Raw genomic sequence first — 21,660 nt, 5'->3', positions numbered from 1 at the left:
GGGAGTACATGTTTGAGTTGGTACACCCTTTAAAAAGCAATAAGATGACAATTTACTATATTACCCCTAATTATTATAAATCATTAATCTTGAAAAATGAATTGAAAATAATTAAAGCATTAATAATAAGGGCACTAGGACAAAATAGTTATAAAATGATAAATTATATTTTGATTTTATCAAACTAGACAAATAAAGGTAAACATCTGTGTTTAGTAAAGTGATCAAATAAAAGTGAATGGAGAGTGTACGTTGTTATCACTTAACCTTAGGGGTTGTTTGGTTTAATAATACATTATACATTGTTATCACATATGTATCTGATTATAACTTAAGATATGCATTTTACTTCTTTTAAAAAATAAAAGGTTTTATTCCACATTTAATTCTGCATAAAATAATACATAGATTTTCTCATAATTTATTCACATGACCGACTAAACAACCCATTAGCTAATAATACGCATTCTCATATAAATTTTATAACTTATTATAAATTTCGGTAATCATTTATTCACGGATATTGCACGGATGTTCTTATTTGCACGACAATATTGGTAATTTGAGATTTTTCAAAGACTTCCGACAATTTCATGGGAAAGTCCCAGATTTCGTGTAACGAATTTGATGTAAATATGGAGTGTAAATCCGTTTGTTTACCTTGAATTCCTCTGTGTGAACTAGTAACTATCCACTTAGATACCATTCAATTCAACATTTAAGTATCCTAGAAGAGATACAAAATTCTATCATGATATTTGTTTCTTATTCTGGTTCAAGATACAAAAATCAATCAATGAAATCTCAAGATTTTTCACAAACTCCTGCCTTTACTTTCAACCCATAATAACAATAATAATTCTTTTCTTTTGTGTTTCCCGCGGAGTGATAATATCCACTTAGTGTGATCTCCATGTGTTAATATTTACTCCACACACATCTCCATATATATGGGAATAAGGTAATTATAATCTTTGGCTTCAAGTGTGAAATTATGAGGTGATGGATCAGGATAAGCAACAAGTGTTGAATATTTTGCCAACCCAGAAACAATCCAATCCAAACCATCAAAATCTTCCAAACTAATTGTTTAAAAATATCCAAGACACATTTCATGCTTTGGTTTCACTGTACTATGTACTACAACAATTTCTAAAAAGGAAAAATAAAAGAGGAAAAATCTTTTAATTTCATCCATTGAAATTCAATCCACCTCCATTCATTCCCTTCCATACAAATTTCACCTCCGAAAAAAAACACCTAAAACTTTTAGACCCTTTTTTATTTTTCTTTTTCCTTATTATTGATAAATCCACTAAGAAAAAGAAGACTAAAACTACTGGCTCATAGAAAAACAAGATCCAACTGAACCAAAAATCTTCGTCTTTTTCCTCCAAATTGGTGCCTAGTGTCACTTCACTCTTCACCCACCACCACCAGATCTAAAAATTGCTATTCCCCAAGAAAATTAATACAATATAATTATAAGGGCATATTAATAAATTTTCACAAATATAAAAAGATTACCTTGTGTAAAGACAGGGTATCCTCAACCTCAACAACTCCTTACCACCACCCACTTTATAAATAAAACATCATTTACAAGGGGAGCATCCAAATATATATAGGGACAAAGCAAGGCTTCAAGCTTTGTCAACTTTTCTCATCTTTCATCCCTTTCTAGGGGTGTTTCTGTTTTATTTCTTTACAAATCTTGAAAATCTTTTTTTTTTTTTTTTTTTTGTGTCAAGAAAATGGAACGTGCTAGAAAATTGGCAAACAGGGCAATTCTAAAACGTTTGGTTTCACAATCAAAACAAAGCCGTTCTAATGAAATCCCATCGTTGTATAGGCCATCAAGGTATGTATCTTCATTGTCACCTTACACATTTCAGGCTAGGAATAATAATAATCATATGTTGCATGGAAAAAATGGTTTCAATTCTCAACAAGTTAGATCAATATCTGTTGATGCATTGAAACCAAGTGACACCTTCCCAAGGAGACATAACTCAGCCACACCTGAAGAGCAAACTAAAATGGCTGAGTTTTGTGGTTTCCAATCCCTGGATGCGCTTATTGATGCCACTGTGCCTCAATCTATTCGAGCCCAATCCATGAAGTTACCTAAGTTTGATGAGGGATTAACTGAGGCACAAATGATTGAACATATGCAAAAATTAGCCTCAAAGAATAAGGTTTTTAAGTCATATATTGGGATGGGATATTATAATACCTTTGTACCACCTGTTATATTGAGGAATTTATTGGAGAATCCTGCTTGGTACACTCAGTATACTCCTTATCAGGCTGAGATTTCGCAGGGACGTCTCGAGTCCTTGCTGAATTATCAAACCATGATTACAGATCTTACTGGTTTGCCTATGTCCAATGCATCTTTACTAGATGAAGGGACCGCAGCCGCTGAGGCTATGGCCATGTGTAACAATATTCTTAAAGGAAAAAAGAAAACTTTCCTTATTGCAAGCAATTGCCACCCTCAGACTATTGATATTTGTAAGACTAGAGCTGATGGATTTGATCTTAAGGTAGTCAGTGTAGATCTTAAGGATATTGATTACTCGTCCGGTGATGTTTGTGGGGTACTAGTTCAGTATCCGGGGACGGAAGGTGAAGTCTTGGATTATGGAGAGTTTATTAAGAATGCACATGCTAATGGAGTGAAGGTTGTTATGGCCTCTGATCTCTTGGCCTTGACAATGTTGAAACCACCTGGTGAACTTGGAGCGGATATCGTTATTGGTTCTGCTCAGAGGTTTGGAGTGCCTATGGGTTATGGAGGCCCTCATGCAGCTTTCTTGGCAACTTCCCAAGAATACAAGAGAATGATGCCTGGAAGAATTATTGGTGTCAGTGTTGATTCTACAGGGAAACCTGCTCTCCGTATGGCGATGCAGACCAGGGAACAACACATCCGTAGGGACAAGGCTACAAGTAACATTTGCACAGCACAGGTACTGAGTCAACTACTTTTTCAATAAGATCTATGCTATACCTATATTTATGTCTCCTAGCTTCTCTATTACATGACATTCTTATATTGTACAGAGGCGGAACTAAGATTTTGAGTTTACGGGTTCTGGATTCTAGATAACGCAGCTTACTAGGTTCTTGATAAATTTTTTTTTTTTTTTTTTTTTTTTTTATGATATTGTCCTTTTGTTGTGAAGGCTTTGCTTGCCAACATGGCTGCCATGTATGCTGTCTATCACGGACCTGAGGGGCTAAAAACCATTGCCCAACGTGTTCATGGTCTTGCTGGAACATTTGCTGCTGGGCTCAAAAAGCTTGGAACAGTAGAAGTTCAGGCTCTTCCATTCTTTGACACTGTGAAGGTTAAGTGTTCTGATGCAAAAGCAATTGCTGATGTTGCTTACAAGAATGACATTAACTTGCGGATTGTGGACAACAATACTGTAAGTCTAGCTAGTTTTTCTTGTTTCTGATTTTGAAACTTATCGATACTCCTAAATTTATGTTATGATTAAGTGTAACCCCTTTTTTTCAGATAACTGTATCTTTTGATGAAACTACTACCTTAGAAGATGTGGACAATCTATTTAAAGTTTTTGCCTTGGGAAAGCAAGTGAGTATCATTACTCCCCTATCCATGCTGGTAGCAACTCAAAGTCCACATAGTGTATTCTTATCTTTGATGGTGTTAATAGGTCACGTTCACTGCTCAATCAATTGCACAAGAGGTCGAGAATGTGATTCCTTCTGGACTTACAAGGGAGACTCCATATTTGACTCACCAAATATTCAACTCGTAAGGCTTCCTTCAATGGTTTTAACCGTATTTATCCTGTAACTTTAGTGCTAGTTTAACTGTTACATTGATGATTTAGGTACCATACTGAGCATGAGTTGCTGAGATACCTTCATAAGCTGCAAGCAAAGGACCTCTCCTTGTGCCATAGCATGATTCCATTGGGCTCCTGCACAATGAAATTGAATGCCACAACAGAGATGATGCCAGTGACATGGCCTAACTTCACAAATATTCACCCATTTGCACCCACTGAACAGGCAGCTGGCTATCAGGTTGTTACTGCCTAGATGCATTGCTGCTTGCAAACTGCAGAAACAGAAGAACTAATCAAGACTGTTACATGCTTTCTTGCAGGAAATGTTTGACGATTTGGGTGACCTATTGTGTACAATTACAGGTTTTGATTCCTTCTCCTTGCAGCCTAATGCTGGTGCTGCTGGAGAGTATGCTGGATTGATGGTTATTCGTGCATATCATCTGGTACTCATCAGAATCTAATTGAATAGTTTGCTTTCGGATTTGATTTAAGGCACTCTTATTACCTAGCTAATACTTACAAGATTAAGGTTCATTAATGGACCTGATTAAGATTGTATTTGTGGAACTTTGGAAGAGCCAAATTGGTAGAAAAATGCTGCACATGCTTTTACTATTTCAGCTATCAAATACCGTTTCCTTTTACTAATCCCTTATACTAAAAATATTTTTTCCCCTTTACTTGTCTGTTTTAGCAAATCCAGATAGTTTAATTGTTTTCTTTCTATTTTACCCTTATCACTCAGTAACTACATAGAGTACTAGTAGTTGAATTTAGATTTCCAAAGCATAGTTCATATGGATAATTTAGTAAAACAAATCCTTAATAAATGATTTCTTAAGGGGAGGGCCAATTCAATAGAGGACTAGTAAAAGGGAACGGAGGGAGTATTAGGGAAAATCACCTGATGAAAGCCAATTCTTTGTGAAGATCTTTACTCCATCTAGTTACTTCTCAGCATCTTTTATCCTTCATGTAGTGGTACAAGGCTATAGGATTTTAATATTCCAAGAACGCTTGATTTACCATAATGGGATGCTAATGGCCATAGGATTAGAATTTTGCTTTTCGTTCTCAGATTCTTCTCCCTGTTTTCATCCTTAGCCATTAATTAGACTCTGTAAAGCTTCCGGCTAGTGTAATTAAATTTTGAGTTTTGCTGCAGTCGAGGGGTGACCATCACCGCAATGTATGCATCATTCCTGTATCAGCGCATGGAACAAATCCTGCAAGTGCTGCAATGTGTGGGATGAAAATTGTTGCTGTTGGAACAGATTCAAAAGGAAACATTAATATTGAGGAGTTGAGGAATGCTGCCGAGGCAAATAAGGATAGCCTTTCTGCTCTCATGGTAAATGACGTGCTACTATTTTCTGACACCTTTCTGTATTGGTTGTATTTACTTAAATCTTAATTAAATTTCAGGTTACATACCCATCCACACATGGAGTGTATGAGGAAGGGATTGATGAGATATGTAAGATAATCCATGACAATGGTGGTCAGGTGTACATGGATGGAGCTAACATGAATGCACAGGTAATTACTTCATATCAAATCTTAACCTGTCATGCTGTCACTTTTCTTCCTCATATATACAGCTTATTAGGAAGCAAATGTTTCATCATTATAGTTCTTGTTGGACTTACTTGTCATTGAGTCAGTTTAGTGGTAAGACCATTATATCTCTATAAATTCTAGCTCAACAGTTTTTGAAGTTGCACCTTATATCTTAAGAGACGAGGGGATGTCTTTGGATTAAGACGGGTCCAGCCCTCTCCCGGACCCCGTGCATAGCGGGAGCTTAGTGCACTGGGCTTCCCTGTTTATCCCTTTCTTCCTCTTCTTCTTTACTCCTGGATGATTTGATTGTTGTTTCACATGATGTGAGAACAGTTTGGTCTGCTCTGACTTTGGTGAAGTCATACTACGTCCTGTGCTGTTAAGTCTGAAGCTCTCTCTTTTCTGGATTGCTTACCTTGGTTTAAAGGTTTTATCAGGAGCTTGGCTGTGGTCAATAGAACTTTCTGGGCAATATGATATCTGCTTTTTAACTTATGTATACGAACTTTCTTCTATTTACTCCTCAGTTACATTATCAAAATTTAGTTTTAGTTCAGCTACTAACTATACCACTTTGTTGTTGGCCGTTTTCATTCATTTCTTGTTCTTTACAGGTTGGTCTGACAAGCCCCGGCTTTATTGGTGCTGATGTTTGTCATCTAAATCTCCATAAGACATTCTGCATTCCTCATGGTGGAGGAGGTCCTGGAATGGGTCCAATTGGAGTGAAGGCGCACCTGGCACCATTTTTGCCATCACACCCCGTGGTATGTCCTTGATAAACACCAGTTACTTACTACATTTATCTATTCATCGGCCTGGGATTTTGTTTTATCTTTCTTGTTTTGCTTGCTTAATCATTGTGATTCTCGTTAAGGTGGCAACTGGAGGGATCCCATCCCCTGACAAGAGTGAGCCACTTGGTGCTATTTCTGCTGCACCCTGGGGTTCAGCACTTATTTTGCCGATCTCATATACCTACATTGCCATGATGGGGTCTAAGGGTCTTACAGATGCATCAAAGACAGCTATCCTCAATGCAAACTACATGTCTAAGCGTTTGGAGGTCTTTCTTCTTTTATTTTGAGTCAAACTTTCTGCCTTTCTATTTTCTCAGACTTGCTCAGCTGATCATGTTATTCTGCTTTTGATCAACAGAAGCATTACCCAGTTCTCTTCCGAGGTGTCAATGGAACATGTGCCCATGAGTTTATCATTGACCTGAGGAGCTTTAAGGTAGTTTTTTGCATCATTTCCAATTCATTCCTCCCTCTTTTACTGGTTGTTATAGTTTACTAAATCTTGCGACCTTTCAGAATACTGCTGGGGTAGAACCTGAAGATGTTGCCAAACGTCTTATTGACTATGGATTTCATGGACCTACAATGTCTTGGCCAGTTCCTGGTACACTTATGATTGAACCTACTGAAAGTGAAAGCAAGGTATAATACAAGGATGCTCATTCAACGATACAGGAAAAGTTTCAGTAGCACACACAGTATTGTTTTTATTTGGTGGTCCTGAAGTAGCTGTATATTATGCAGGCGGAACTAGACAGGTATTGTGATGCACTCATCTCCATCAGAGAAGAAATTGCTCAGATTGAGAAAGGGAATGCTGATATTAACAACAATGTTCTCAAGGTAAATATGTGTTATTTTTTCTTGTAGATTAGTTTTAAATGAAAATGTTTGTACCGTTGCATAGATCAGGAGATATTAATCGGACACTTGTATTGCAGGGGGCTCCTCATCCACCATCAATGCTCATGGCAGATGCATGGACAAAACCATACTCTCGGGAATATGCTGCGTACCCTGCTCCCTGGCTAAGGAGTGCTAAATTCTGGCCAACTACAGGTCTTTACCATTTCTAATACAACTCCAATTTTTAAACCTACAAACTTAAAGTTAGCTAAATTCTCAAGTATCAGATTTTTCTCCTATGCAGTGATACATTGAAATATAGAGGTGTTCAGCAAAACATATACGCTTGAGTACTTAGTGCTGAATTTTATTTTACTGGTCAATGCATTTTCAAAACTTCCAAAACGTACTAGCAATCAGTACTGAAATTATCTTCTTATACTCAAATCTTAAAGATCCAATATATACCTAAGCGCACAATGTTTTTTCTTTTTCATTATCGATTATATAAAAACTTCATTTGACGACTCATTAGTTTTCATGTAATCATCCTACATAATGACAGAACTGCTATTACAACAGAGCTGCTCTAAGAAGCTGTGCTCTATCAACTCGTGTACTTGAAATAAAAATATCTGTTTTACCGGCACATGCTAGAAGAGAAACAATGTGTAATTCTTTCTGTATCTCGTGTCCATAGGGTTCTCATCTTGAATATAGTGAAACTGTTAAACCTAGGAAGAGGAAATTTGCAAGTTCATATGAATAGAACCGATAAGATGATCGAAAAAAGCTCAAAGTATCTGCTGAAATCCACAATTCTTACATTTATTGCAATACTGATTTTCCTATGATCTGTAGTTGCCTTTTTAATTTTTTTTCCTTGTCAAATTTAGTAAGAAATGCTATTGTATCTTGGTATTGACGATAATTTACTTGTGATTGTATTTCCAGCACGAGTGGACAATGTGTATGGAGATCGCAACCTCATCTGCACCCTTCTTCCAGTGTCAGAAATGGTGGAAGAAAAAGCTGCAAATGCTTAACCCTTACACTTTCAGTGCTCATAAGTTCCCTTTACAAAGCATGAAATCACCTTCCTCATGATCTTGTTGTACATACAAGTTTCATATTCATATACTTGGTGGTAGCTGATGACTTTCTTCTTCTTGCCATATATTGATGAAAAAGCTGCTTTAATAACATATCATGTTGGTAATTGCAGCTCACTTGTAATCATCAACCCCCTCTCTTTCTCCAATCTATCTCTCTTTCATGACTTGTGTTGCGCAGAATCTTCGCTTTTTCTTGCCATACTTGTGCCTAACGGATGTGACTAGAGTGCGGGTACTTCGTGTGATTTCTCAAAATATACTAAAGATTAGCGAAAATAATGGTGTGTTCATATCAGATACGTTCATGCAACCGAACCGGATGCATGAACCGGATAAATACCCATGAATGAGTCTAAGCAACATAGTTCATGATAGTACGGCAGATACTCAACACGGTGTAGGAGTATGGTCAGGGGCAGATGTAGCATCGGATTCATCTGAGTACTTTCTATGCGGAACACAAATTTATGTGTAATAATAACAAGAATTGCAATAAATAGTAGATATGAACTTGTATGCCGAAACTTTAAAAGTATAATGAGTTTAATGCTAAGAACCTTAAAGACTAAACTCATTGAGCTTAAGTCCTGGATCTGATCATTGAGCTTAAGTCTTGGATCCGCCTTTGAGTATGGCTAGGCAAAAACTTTCTTCTTTCTTCAAGAAATCCTTTAGGTCCCGACTCTTTGTTTATCTCGTACAATAGAAACCCTTAAAGGTTTCTTAAAAGTGAAAGGTCCTTATACTATTCTTGGAGCAAATTGTTGAAGAACCCATACTTAGCTGTAGTGTAAACCTCTTGGGTGCGTGACTACACAAAGGACCCCCCCCCCCCCCCCCCCCCCCCCCCCACAAACACACACACTTTTTTTTTTTTTTGGTGTAATAAAGGGATATATACTCTTTACAAAAAAAGGATTGGTCATAATTTTAATTTTTATTAAGGAAATAGGAAAAACTTTAACTTTATTTATTTATTTATATAATATTAGATTGAGATGAGCTTAAATGGAATGATATGGACCGTGGCCATTTACATGGTCGATTCTGACTTGATTGAGATTGAAGCGTAATTATTATAAAGTGAATACAAGAAACTTTTCTTTAGATTTAGATTTGTTTTTAGAACACTTGCCTCTCACGTCTTAAATAGTGTAGAAACTTCCCTTATTTCAATTTGTGTAGCAAAAGTTGTTAAAATACTTAAAAGATGGTGAGTTGAACCTTGAAAGTCAATGTCCATGTTAGACCAAGCGTATTGTTTCATCATTTGTTGTGCATTATAAAGGAAAGCTCCAAGAAGAGTTTTTTTTTTACCCCCTTCAAACTGATGATAAGTCGGATCACACTTGCTCATATGGGTGTCGTTCAATTGTATTAGTATTGATTTAGCTTATTAATCTTGCTTTGTGTAGTCATTTGTGTGTGGATTTGTTTCTTTCATTTGTGCATCATCTTACATCTTAATGTAGTATATATTTTTTTTTTTTTTTTTTATAAACGAGATTTTACTCATAAACTAGCCGGGTACATACGAGTTGATGACAAGATTAGCTAGAGTTTCTAGATTATTACAAACTGAAGAGGAGATTAGCTAGAGTTACTAGATTATTACAAACAGAGAAGAGGAGATACTCTTAATACTACATTTTCCATTCCCATCATCTAATATATAGATAGCACCCATGCCGGAGCAGAGTTCAAAACAATTAGTTGGTTACTGGGTGAGTACATGCTTTCTTCCTTTGCCAAAACATGAGCAGCTTGGTTTCCTTCCCTGAAATTATGTCGGAGTACTGGATTCCCCACTTTTTTCAACCAATACCTGCATTCAGAGATCAAGTTAGTATAAATAGGAAAGTTATTTTGAATATTATGAATCACCTTTGTGGAGTCCGTTTCAATTTCAGCAATCGTGATCTTCCTACTGTGAGCAACTTCCTTGCCTTTGAGAAGTGCAAGGAGTTCCATGCAGATTGGATTATTAGCTATAGATACATTCATATAAAATGCCAGAATCCAGTTACCAAGATGATCCCTAATTACCCCACCAATACCTCCAGAATTGTTATGGTCCTGATAGGACCCGTCAATGTTAAGCTTGAAGAGTTTGAGGCATAGGGGGCAACCATTTGATGTAGATACTATGAGTTATAGTAGTGTTGTGGATAGAGTTGGAAGTGTAGGTGTATTCTAAGACTTTGTCAATAACAACCTAATAGGGAGAGATTCTTTTGTGGTCCTGTCTAAAGACATTGTGATTCCTATTGAGCCAAATGTGCCATAGAGCAAAAGGGAAGAAAATATCTCAGCGGAGAAGGTTGTTATTCCAGAATTGTTGAGCAACATTACAAAGCAAAAAGACATGCCGGGTGATTGTACATATTTGATTTGCGTTCTTCTTTTATAAAATCTTTTCTTTAGGTTAATGAAGTTACTTAATATGTGCTAAAGAAGAAAGTTCAATATTTCAAGTTGATAGGTTTTAATATTGATATTATACTCTAATATGTAACATTATTACTTTTGCAATCATTACAATATACTATTTGTTCAAAATTGAAATAATAATTTAGTGACGGTTTCACAGAGTTCATTGCTCAAATGGTCACCCAACTATTATCAATTATGTAGTAAAGTCATCTTTCTTTTCTTTTCTTTTTTTATTTTAAATTGATTGGTTCACTTAAAATATTAGGCCAATCCAATTAAATATGTGATGAGATCGCATTTGATTGACCAAAACATATTAATCGCACATTACGTGTTTTACTTGACTATTTGATTGATCATTTGGCATGTGACATGTGGTATGGCCCTTTTGGCTTTTCACTTTTGCTTGGCATATAAAAAGTTTGGATTTTTAATATAACGCATCATCTTAATGAAACTTGGCTAACGAGACAAGCTCATTTCTTGAAACCCGAATAGACGGATTAGCCCAAATAAAATTGGAGTTTCAATTAACTTCAATCAATTGAATTTAAGTAATTAATCCAACGGAGAAGAGCCTAAAATACCTTCGAATTATTAGAATTAGTGCAAAAATACCCCCATCCACCTTTGAGCTCCCAAATACCCTGTCATCCACCTTTGAGCCCCTAAATACCCCTGCCATCCACCTATGGGGTCTAATATACCCTTATTTCTAACAGCCCCATGTTGACACCCAATTTTGTCTATCCTTTCGTCCAATTTACATCGTTAAGCTTCTATTTTATTAGATTATTAATTGTATTTTTTTATCACAACTTGTAGTCAAATTTCTTGATGATCTCTATTACTATTATTACTTTTATTACTACTACTACTACTACTACTACTACTACTATTATTATTATTATTAATAATAATAATCTTGAACTTGGACGGTTTTTTCAAACAGATTCGGGTCCAAACTTCTGTCATTTTGTTCTTGGCATATTAGATGAAAAGAGGAAAGTTTCGATTTTGTAATTAAGGCGGATATTAAGCTATGATTTTTATGATTACTAGTAAGAAATTAAGGTGAATGAATTAAGGAAATAAAGTGGAATGGAAAAGAGAAGAGAAGAGAAAATCAAATTAGAATAAATGAAAGAATATAAAAGGCACAAAGAAAGGGATTTTGTAGCCGTGGAATTTCGAAGAGAATCGGGGAATGTTTGATTTTAACGAAATTTAGAGATGACGGGGTCTTAGGAACTTTGAGTAAATAACAATGAGTTATGGATATTTGGTTTTGAGGGTAACCTGATGCCTTTAGGGATTTTTAGTTGGAAAGGGATTATGGGCTGGGTAGAAACTTTAGGAAATGGGTGAAAAAATTTATTTGGTTTATTTGGGGAATATAGTAATTTCAAATAGATTTTCTCGATTTTCATAATGATAATAAAAGTAGAGGGACAAAATATTTTGGTAAATAATTTTATCACTTGTAATAGTAAAGCAATCATAGAAACATAACAACAACTATAAGTGTGACGCTAATACAAAAAATATGTTTAAATAAATATTTATAGAGATACGAATAGGATTAACACTGCAATTAAACCAGAAGGAGAATAAATGCATGAGTGATTTTTTTTTCTAGTAAAACGAAAAGGTAGTAGTAGTAGTAGTAGTAATAATAATAATAATAATAATAATAATAGAGATCATCAAGAAATTTACTAAAGGTTGTGATAAAAAAATATAATTAATATTCTAATAAAATAGAAGCTCAACAATGTAAATTGGACGAAAGGATAGACAAAATTGGGCGTCAACATGGGACTGTTAGAAATAAGGGTATATTAGACCCCATAGGTGGATGTCAGGGGTATTTGGGAGCTCAAAGGTGGATGGAGGGTATTTTTGCATCAATTCTAATAGTTCGAGGGTATTTTAGGCCCTTTTCCGTTAATCCAATTACATTAGCTTGTAATATTTATTTGGAATGGCTTCAATTTCAGATATATACAATTCAAAGTCTTTCTGAATTTAGAATCCAATAAAATTGAGATGCTTTCAACATTTTTTGTTTATATTTTTGACAAAAGTTTAGAATCAACTTCACCTAAGTAACTTATACTGTTATGACCTGTGTGACATATGAAATCCCCAGGTGTATCATTATTAAATTTGGCATACTACTAGCATAACTAAAAATGCTAGCAGCACAACCAACCCACCAAACCAACTCGCATAAATATACTCCTGGAAGAATCTAGGAATAATATTCTTACTATTTTTTGTTCTGAAATTGTGGATGTGTGCGCAAAGTTAAACAAGTTGTTGGATATCATTCATATTAGTTTCCTCGGTAAATGCAAAACAAAATTTTAATATAAAGGAGTAATATTAAGGCAAGTTGGTAATCTGCACAACAAATTAAGCACATAATGATAAAATCTGTGTGTAGTGCACATTATTCAGTTCAACGTCAAATTGCCCCCCCCCCCCCCCCCCCCCCCCCGGGCCTCTTCATTCCAGGAACTTTTTTTTCATGTACATTTTGATATTTGAACAAAATAAAATTTTTAATTAATTAAAGAACTATTGTTCCTCCAATTAAATTAATATTAAAACACAATAGTCAACAGTTATAAATCAGTGAAAAGGAGAGAATAGTTAAAGGATCAAACCTAGAGAAGGAACAATTTTACCTTGGGTTAAAACGATTTTCACTCTTTTGACTAGTAGTACAAATTTAAGTTCATGTCTATCATTTTTTATTAATTATTGGAGAAGGAAAAAATAAAAAATATATAAAATTCAGGAAACCAATCAACTAGATTACCATGATTTCACTCCTCTCGTATCATTTTATTAGAGGGGTTGAAAGCAAATCTAATTACACCACTAAACCATTGTACAAGAGTCAAGACTTTAACTTACAAAAAAGTTATAACAAAGCAACTATGCACTTGTATTAGGCAGAAAATTAAGGATCAAGCTTACATTGGTTTTACCAGTTGTGTTTTATTCAATGTATTGACATTTTCCCACAAAGATATTGTCTAGGCATATTATAATAACCAAATTTAGAAAAGAATTTTTTTTTGACATGCCTTCTGTTTACTTCAAACTTCATTAGTTTATCATAGTTAAATTGTAGATTGAGATGATTATATATGTTAATTAATCATCATTAGTGATAGAGTGCATATATATATATGAGAAGACCATTAAAATCTCAGTAAATATTAAATTGTAACCCCCAAAGTACAAGAAGTTCAGTGTTAAAAACCTTAAAAATTCAACCTTGCAAACTTAAATCTTAAATCCATCTATATAAAAGACATGTATCATAAATTCTTTTATTTAGTGTAAATATTTCATTGTGACCCAATTTTTTCCATTTAGAACCTTGAGGTCGTGTGAGAACAGTAATAAATTGTAAACAAAATTTTGCTTTTTCTTTTCCCTTTTTTCCTTTGGCTTGAAATGATCGAGTTCGTTGACAACAGAATACGTTGACCTTTGATTATTTAAGAGTTTATGAAAATGCATGTGCTGAGTTTATAGAGATCAATTGAAGTTATTTTATTTATTTATTTTTCTTTTGAGTATTGATTATCCTATCTTCTTCTTTGTTACCCGTCGTTACCCCTGAATTTGTCTTTAACAAGTAGTTTAGGCCTAATATAAGCAATGAGATATTTTAAAGAGAATACGTTCAAATTGGTCTCGTTTTAATTTCATATGTTCTAGTCGCTTGGAGGGTCGGAGTCTAAATGCTCATATTTTTTCTGTAAACATTGCATCCTCATTCAGGATCCAACTTGGTCATAGGGGTGTTCGTACAATTGTAAAGGTACTCATAGTCCATCACTCAATTATCTAATAAATTCATATTTTTTTATTTATAACACAAACGTCACTCAACCATGCCTGTACTACTAAGAAGGTCACTCAACAAGCAATGTCTTACCCTCTAAATTATCAAACTATATAGTTTTTTTTATCGTTGTAATACTATGATTTTCTTTACTTTTTAATCTATATTATGAACTTAACTATAGAACAAATAGATATTTATAAAGTAAAAAAAAAGTTAAAAAATAGTTTTCAAGCATATATAATGGCGTAATAATAAAATAATTGAGCATTTAGTTTTCAAGCATATACAATGTATATCGTAGAATATACCTTTATTTTGATTTTTTTTTTTGTATAACTTGAACTAAATATATATTTTTAAAAGCTTTTATTCTCTTTCAATCTCAATTGAGCAAATTTTTTTTTTCTATTTTTGTTGTTATTATCAAAATTACTGAGATGATAAATTATTCTAATTAGTTTTTTTTTTACTATGCCCAATTATTTTATTATTCCAACATTATATATGCTTGAAAATTATTTTCACTTTTGTACTTTATAAATAAGAATTTATTTGTTCAATAGTTAAGTCCATAATATGTCGAAGACGAGTTCGTATTTTCAACATGGTTGACTATATGTTTTTTTTAAAGAGATCATTTCTCAAGGGTTTATGTATAGGGATAAATACAAAGAGGTGGGGGGGGGGGGGGGGGTGTGGAGAGAGAGAGAGAGAGAATGAAGAGTTGCGTCATATATAAAATCGAGTAGACTTTTTGAAATCATTACAGGTGATAAATGAACGCGGGGCTGCAAAACTTGACAGCTAATCACATCACTTCAATATAAGTAATGTTGAGCTGATTGAATCTCAATGAATAGTTCATGATCTTACAGAGTTTTGATGATGGGAAAATATTGTACAATTGGCAATCTATGTACAAGGAAGAATGAATAAAGATGTACAAGAACCAAGTCCTTAATAGTTCTCCAAAAGAAACTGGTAAAGTAAGCAACACAGATACATAATTGCTGAGAAAACTAGGTCCTTTGGAAAAGAGCTAGAGACTGTTTGGTGTTCGAAGAAAAAGTTGCTCCACGTGGATAAAGAGAAACCTTGGAGAATTAGGATTAAGACATATTTCAATTCTACAAGGAACAAGAGTTCAAGACTTAAAAACATTACCATAATTAAACTCATGGAATTATCTTGGAAGAAGGAAAAGTTGGTCGTAAACTCGTGAAGTTCAAATCCTAATCTTATAAGGATTGGTTTCGAGTAATTAATTGAATAAAGTCTTAGTTAGATTGGGGGAACTACAAGCAGCTATCCTACTCCTATATAAATCATTGCATTGATGCCTTGGAGATTCACCACTTAAGAAAGAGACTTGAGAGATAGAGCGAGACCTATATGAGAGTCTACCAGAGAAGGACTCAACTGCTGTAACATCAAAGAACCTATTCCTATCAAATTTTATCAATATTGTTCTTGAGTTATAATACTTAGATTCGTGTGATCTAGAACGAGATCTTGATTACATTCATAGTGAATTGTAGTAGGTGCTGTTTTGTATTGTAAATGGTCTTTATTAACTGGGTAGAGTCATTAAAGAAGTTGAAAAGAGCACCAACAATTGAGAGAATTGTTGAGGATTGAGGTAGCGGCTGTAGAGTCAGTTCCTTAGGTGTACAAACCGCTGTAACCTTACAGTTGCTCGTGTTTTAGTGGAGAGTTTGGGAAAATCGTACAAGAGGTAGATCATGATTTTTCTCCCTTAAGCAAGGAGTTTTTACGTTAATATACTTATGTTGATTTACAATTCCGCATTTTACATTCTTGCATAGCTGTTGAAAGAACCTGGTTATTTCAGTACATAGGTCGTACTAAAACTAGCTATTGGTATCAGAGCCAGATCTTTTAATAAAGGTTGATACCTTGAAAAAATAAAGATGGTTGCACCTCCTGGAGTTCAGGAAGGTCAATCAACAAAAAGACCATGATGCTTCAATGGTAAATATTATGGATGGTTGAAAGCAAGGATGCAAGACTTTACCATTAAAGAGGACCTAGAGCTATGGGATATGATATAAGAAGGTCCAATAATCCCCACTACCACTGATGAAAAGGGAAAGACAATTGTCCCAAGAATAGAGAAGAATACAATGATGAAAACATTAAGCTTATTCTTTTGGTTATCTAAAAGAATGTCAAGACAAAGAAGCTGCTTATTTGTAACACCTCGTACCTTGGGGGTTAAGATTTGACTCGTAAGATAGTGATATAATGGAACTAATATGGGGAGTGTAGGAAGTTTTTTGAAACCTAGTCGACGTATAAGGATATTCTTAGGACAAATTCAAGTTGGAGGTTACGCTAACGACCAAGTTTCTGAATGAGTTTGCACAAGGTCTCACTTCAAGCGCGTATAAACCCCTTATTGGTTGTGAATCTGGGAAAACTCAAAGCATGAAAGTTTTATCCCTTTGAAATATCTTTCCACCCATATAAATATCAGGTCAATCAGGGGTATGTAGCAAATGTTATTATCATTTAACTGAAAGGTCACAGAGTAATCCGTTGGGTAGATGTGCGATCGCATATTGCAATATACCCTCACAAAATGGATTATGATTTTGAACCAAATTTCTTCCCCAAAATTTTCAATATTCTGTTTTAATATGCCTCAGCATTTGCGGCCGCAAAATGCAATATGCCCTAGCATATTGAACTGCAGATCGCCCAGTTTTCTTTAAAGTCGCATTTTTCCAAATTTTCATTCTATTTTCACTTCTCCAAGGCCAAACACGACTTTTATGTCCTCTCCTCATCCTCCCACATCAAGTTAAATCTCTCCCATGTATTCCTAACTAATTCTAACACTTATGCATGGATTCTTAACAAGATTCTACATTGCAATCTTAGGGTTTCCAGAAAATCCTTCTTAAAGGTTCAAACGAAGGAATTGGAATTCTTCCTCATAAGTTTGAATTTTTCTTAGGATTTTGGAGCGATTAAGGTTTGTAAGGCTAACTATCTACATGCAGAAATATCACTGTTCTTCCCCATGCCGTGTTTTTTCATGATTATTATGAATTTGCAGTAGAAGTAGAGTTATGCCCAAGTTTCGTGGAAAGCCTTAGAGCTTCTATACTTTAAGTGATATAGCTTTGCAGTTCAATCATGTATGTCATTTTGAACATCGTGAGCTCACACGTAATCAATGTATGCTCATGTTTGCTATTTCACGAGTCTCAGTAATGAATCACGAAATGCCTATGAACAATTAATACTCCATGATTCCATGTCTCATGATAATAAAAATCAGTATCCATGTTAGAACTACAGTACGATTCAGATGCTCATGATATAAATTACGAAATGATGGACACATATATTTGGGCCTAAGGCCACAATATATATGTATACATATACATATAGTTGGGCCCGAGGCCACAAAATTGCATACTTATAATTGGGCCAAAAGCCATAGTTTATTAACTCAGATAAAAAAGTAATTTCGCCCATATTCAGAAATGGGTAATTATAATTATGATTCTCATGTTCAGTTCAGTTATCCTTATGTTTTCAATTCTAGTATTCAATAATATCTTATTGTTATGATTTGGGATGCTCATTCCGCCAAGCACCCCACAACTATTTGTGCTTTTAGTTGGTTTACATACTAGTGCTATTCCATGGTACTTATGTCCCTTTTGCTGAGGGTGTTGCATTTCACGATGCAAGTGCAGAGACTCATGGCGATAGGACTTCCTGATAGGACTTGCTAGTATAAGCCAGCTCGTGAGCCACATTTCATTTGGGGTGTTATCTTTTTCTGTCATTATTAGATAGTTGATGTATGTCGGGGCTTGTCCCGGTAAATAATTAGTTTTCATATTCATGTTAGAGGTACTAGACTAGCAATTCATGTCAGTGTTGTCAGATATTGGTTTAGCCATGGTGGCTACATATTATGTTTCAAAACTATTTCAATATTATTAATTACAGATTTATTCAAACTTTCAATATTTAAACATGATTGTGATTTTCATTTCATACATGTTCATGTTTCACATTATTTCAAGTCATGCATGTGGTTTGCTTGGTCCAGTTCAGGCACCAGGTGCGGCACGCCTAGACCTAGGTTCGGGGCATGACATTCTTTGTGGCATTGGACCTGATGAATGCAACACAATCTCTTCATGTAAACTGCCAAAGAAGTGTGGGATACCTTATAAGCCACAATGAGGAAACAATTCAATTCAAGAAGTCAAAAATTGCCTTATTAAATAAGCAATATGAGCTTTTCAAGATGAATAAAGGAGAATCCCTTCAAGAGATTTTCAACAGATTCACACATATTACCAATTGAATTGAATTCACTTGGGGAGGTTATCCCTTTAAGCAGAAGAATTGGGAAACTTCTTGTTATACTACTTGACTCTTGGAAAAGCAAAGTGGATGCTATTATGAAGGCAAATAATGTGGAGACAATGATCATGGATGAGCTCATGAGAAATTTGAAGACTTATAAGATAAGAAACCTCTATAATTATAAGAATACTCCCCCAAGAAGAGATGTGAACCTGGTCCTTATAGCTATCTAGGATCAAGACCTCGGTGATGAAGATCTGGCTCTCATAACAAAAAGTTTTCAAAGGATGATCAAGAAAAGAGGATTCTTAAAGAGAGGAAACACATCAAACTACAAAACATCTAAAAAAAGGTAATTCAAATGCATGTCAGAGGTATGAATGTCCTGATCAATCCATATAGGATTTCCCAGAAAGAAAGAGTGAGTCAAGAATGAGCTTGCATGACAAACAAAGCAGGGAACAGGTTCCTGAAAATAGAATGACCACCAGGAGAGTGACTCAAGAAATCAGAAGGGCTCTAGCAGCTATAGAAGTCTCCTCATAAGAAGAAAGGATGATGAAGTTAAAAGGGAAGATTAGTCCTTTATGGCCAAAGAGAAGCCTGCCTCAGATGAAGAACTAACACTAATGGCCACTCCTGAACCAGACTCTGAGGAGGATGACATAGAGGAAAAGATGAAGAAGAGAAACATCATGTGGTATGTGGATATTTTATGCTCTAGACATGTGATAGGAGATAAAGAAAATTTACTCTCACTAAAACCTTGTCATGGGAAAGTGTGGGTTTTGGCAACAGAAAGAAAGGAGATATAATTGAAAGTGGAAAATTAAAGGATTCAACTCCCATGAGATTGAAAGATATACTATTTCAAAGGTCTAAGGCACAATTGGTAACGTCCAATCCTACGCCTCAAATGAAACGTAGTACAATCGTAGCAATAATAAACCCAACAAAGGTTGGGGTTAATCCCAGGAGGAGTATGTGTGTGCTAAGATGTCAAAATGTATAAGAATTTAGAAATGCCTAAAGTAGTCTTCAAATAAGAGAATGATTGAACAATTACTTCTAAAACTAGACTATTAAACTAAGCTAGGACTTTTATTAAACACTTAGGATGCAAAATATTTTGTTTGTTTTCAAATGTTGAGAAGAACTGGGGTTGTGACCCCAATACGACATAGTTAGTTCATGGACATAACTATCTTGCTTAACTACTTTGAATTAGTGATTATGATCCAATTAATTACTACTCATTAGAATTTTCCAACTCTAGCAAGTTTTTTCGTAAGAATTTTTCCAAACCAAAAAGAATACATAAAAACCCAATTGTATATGACCCAAGTAAAAATCTCCCCATTCCTAGTTTGATTTCATTAATCAAGTTTTATTATTTCCTTAATAAGCTCAATTTCTTGCTACTTGTTCAATACCCAAATCAATTTCTACCTTTCCAAGAAAGAAATGGACATACAAGGGCCTAATTTAGTGTTTGCACCCGCCTAATTAACAGTAAAGCTTAAAGACAAGTAAATAATCACAATTCAAGTACTGATAAGCAAGATAATTAAATACCCATTCACATTAATGTCCTAAGAGTCACAACCCCAGCTATGGAGTTTAGCTCCTCGCACTAGAAATAGAAATACAAGATAAAGGGAAACTAAAGACATAATTAAAGAGTAAATTAAGTAAGAATATGCAAACTCGAAGATCAAAACTTTCAACACTTGCAAAAAGTAGCTATGGAGGCTCTCCTAAGCTCAAAGGTGTCAAGATGATATAAGAAAGTGCCCTAAAAATCTATTTAAAGTCATCCCAAATTGTGGCAAAAATGTACTTCTCGCCCAACTACGTGCTTACCCACGTAGCTTACGTGGGTACTTCCAGAAGCCAAATTTTCTTCTCCTCAGCTACGTGGGTGAGGCCAGCTATGTAGGTGAGCTACGTGGCCCATACAGATTTTCTCCTTTGCACTTTTAGCCATTTTTCTTCAAATTTTGGCCTTCATATTTGATTTTCTCAAGCATTTGAAGCTATTCCAATCCTTATGCTTTTCCAAGGCTCCAAAAAACCTAAAAATACATCATTCAAACCATAATTAGTCCATTAATCTCACGAATAGGGCATGAATTTATCACTAAAAAGTAGCATAAAATGCCAACTTATCAACAATCTAATAAGTATAATTCAAATGAGTGATAAAAGGGAACCAGGTCCTCTTTTCATGAGAGGATTGCTTAGTTACAAACACAAAAATAGAGAAACTGAAAAGAGACACAAAAATGTATACGCATCAGACATTATTGGTCCCTCCAAACATCAAGTTGTGAGTCTTAGTGCACATGAAGCAAAATCACTACTATATCATAAAATGCTTAGACATGCAAGTTTTTCACTACTCAACAAACTGATATCAAAGAAACTGGTTCTTAAAGTGCCAAAATAACAAACTAATATCAAAGAAACTGGTTCTTAAAATGCCACAATTCAGGTTCAATGAAGATAAAGTATATGATGCATGTGTTAGAGGAAAATATTTTAGTCATTATTCAAATCAAAGAAGATGGCCAATACAATTAGACCACTGGAACTGCAACACATGGATTTGTATGGACCTATGAGAGTTCAAGGCAGAAGTGGAAATGGATATATGTTCGTAATTGTTGATGATTACTCCAAATTCATCTGGACCCTATTTCTTACCTCCAAAGATGATACCTTTTAAGTGTTTGCAATATTTGTGAAGATGCTACAGAAAAAGATAAATATGCAAGTGGCTAGCACCAAATCTGACCATGGGACTGAGTTTGAGAATGCTAACTTCCTTGATTATTGCATGACTC

General features: G+C 34.8%; 1 protein-coding gene and 1 long non-coding RNA gene across 2 annotated transcripts; one reads left to right on the top strand and one right to left on the bottom strand.

Annotated features, from left to right (window-relative positions):
- The first annotated feature begins 1,557 nt into the window (after positions 1-1,557).
- LOC132635899 (glycine dehydrogenase (decarboxylating), mitochondrial) lies at positions 1,558-8,320 on the top strand. Its single transcript, XM_060352494.1, has 15 exons — positions 1,558-2,975; positions 3,192-3,437; positions 3,530-3,607; positions 3,690-3,790; positions 3,870-4,065; positions 4,148-4,273; positions 4,996-5,181; positions 5,256-5,369; positions 6,008-6,160; positions 6,271-6,459; positions 6,552-6,629; positions 6,710-6,835; positions 6,938-7,036; positions 7,135-7,252; positions 7,994-8,320. Exons 1-15 carry the CDS (start codon positions 1,755-1,757, stop codon positions 8,083-8,085), a joined length of 3,123 nt encoding a protein of 1,040 aa, XP_060208477.1. The 5' UTR covers positions 1,558-1,754; the 3' UTR covers positions 8,086-8,320.
- Positions 8,321-9,632: 1,312 nt separating this feature from the next.
- LOC132635900 (uncharacterized) lies at positions 9,633-10,745 on the bottom strand. The gene is made up of 2 exons (XR_009580818.1): positions 10,039-10,745; positions 9,633-9,979 (listed from the first exon to the last, which is right to left on the bottom strand). It is a non-coding gene; the product is annotated as an uncharacterized LOC132635900 (long non-coding RNA).
- Between the last annotated feature and the right edge of the window lie 10,915 nt (positions 10,746-21,660).

Source organism: Lycium barbarum, chromosome 4, assembly GCF_019175385.1.
Source record: "Lycium barbarum isolate Lr01 chromosome 4, ASM1917538v2, whole genome shotgun sequence".
NCBI classification, from domain to species: domain Eukaryota; kingdom Viridiplantae; phylum Streptophyta; class Magnoliopsida; order Solanales; family Solanaceae; genus Lycium; species Lycium barbarum.
This window is presented reverse-complemented; position numbering and strand designations above follow the sequence as displayed.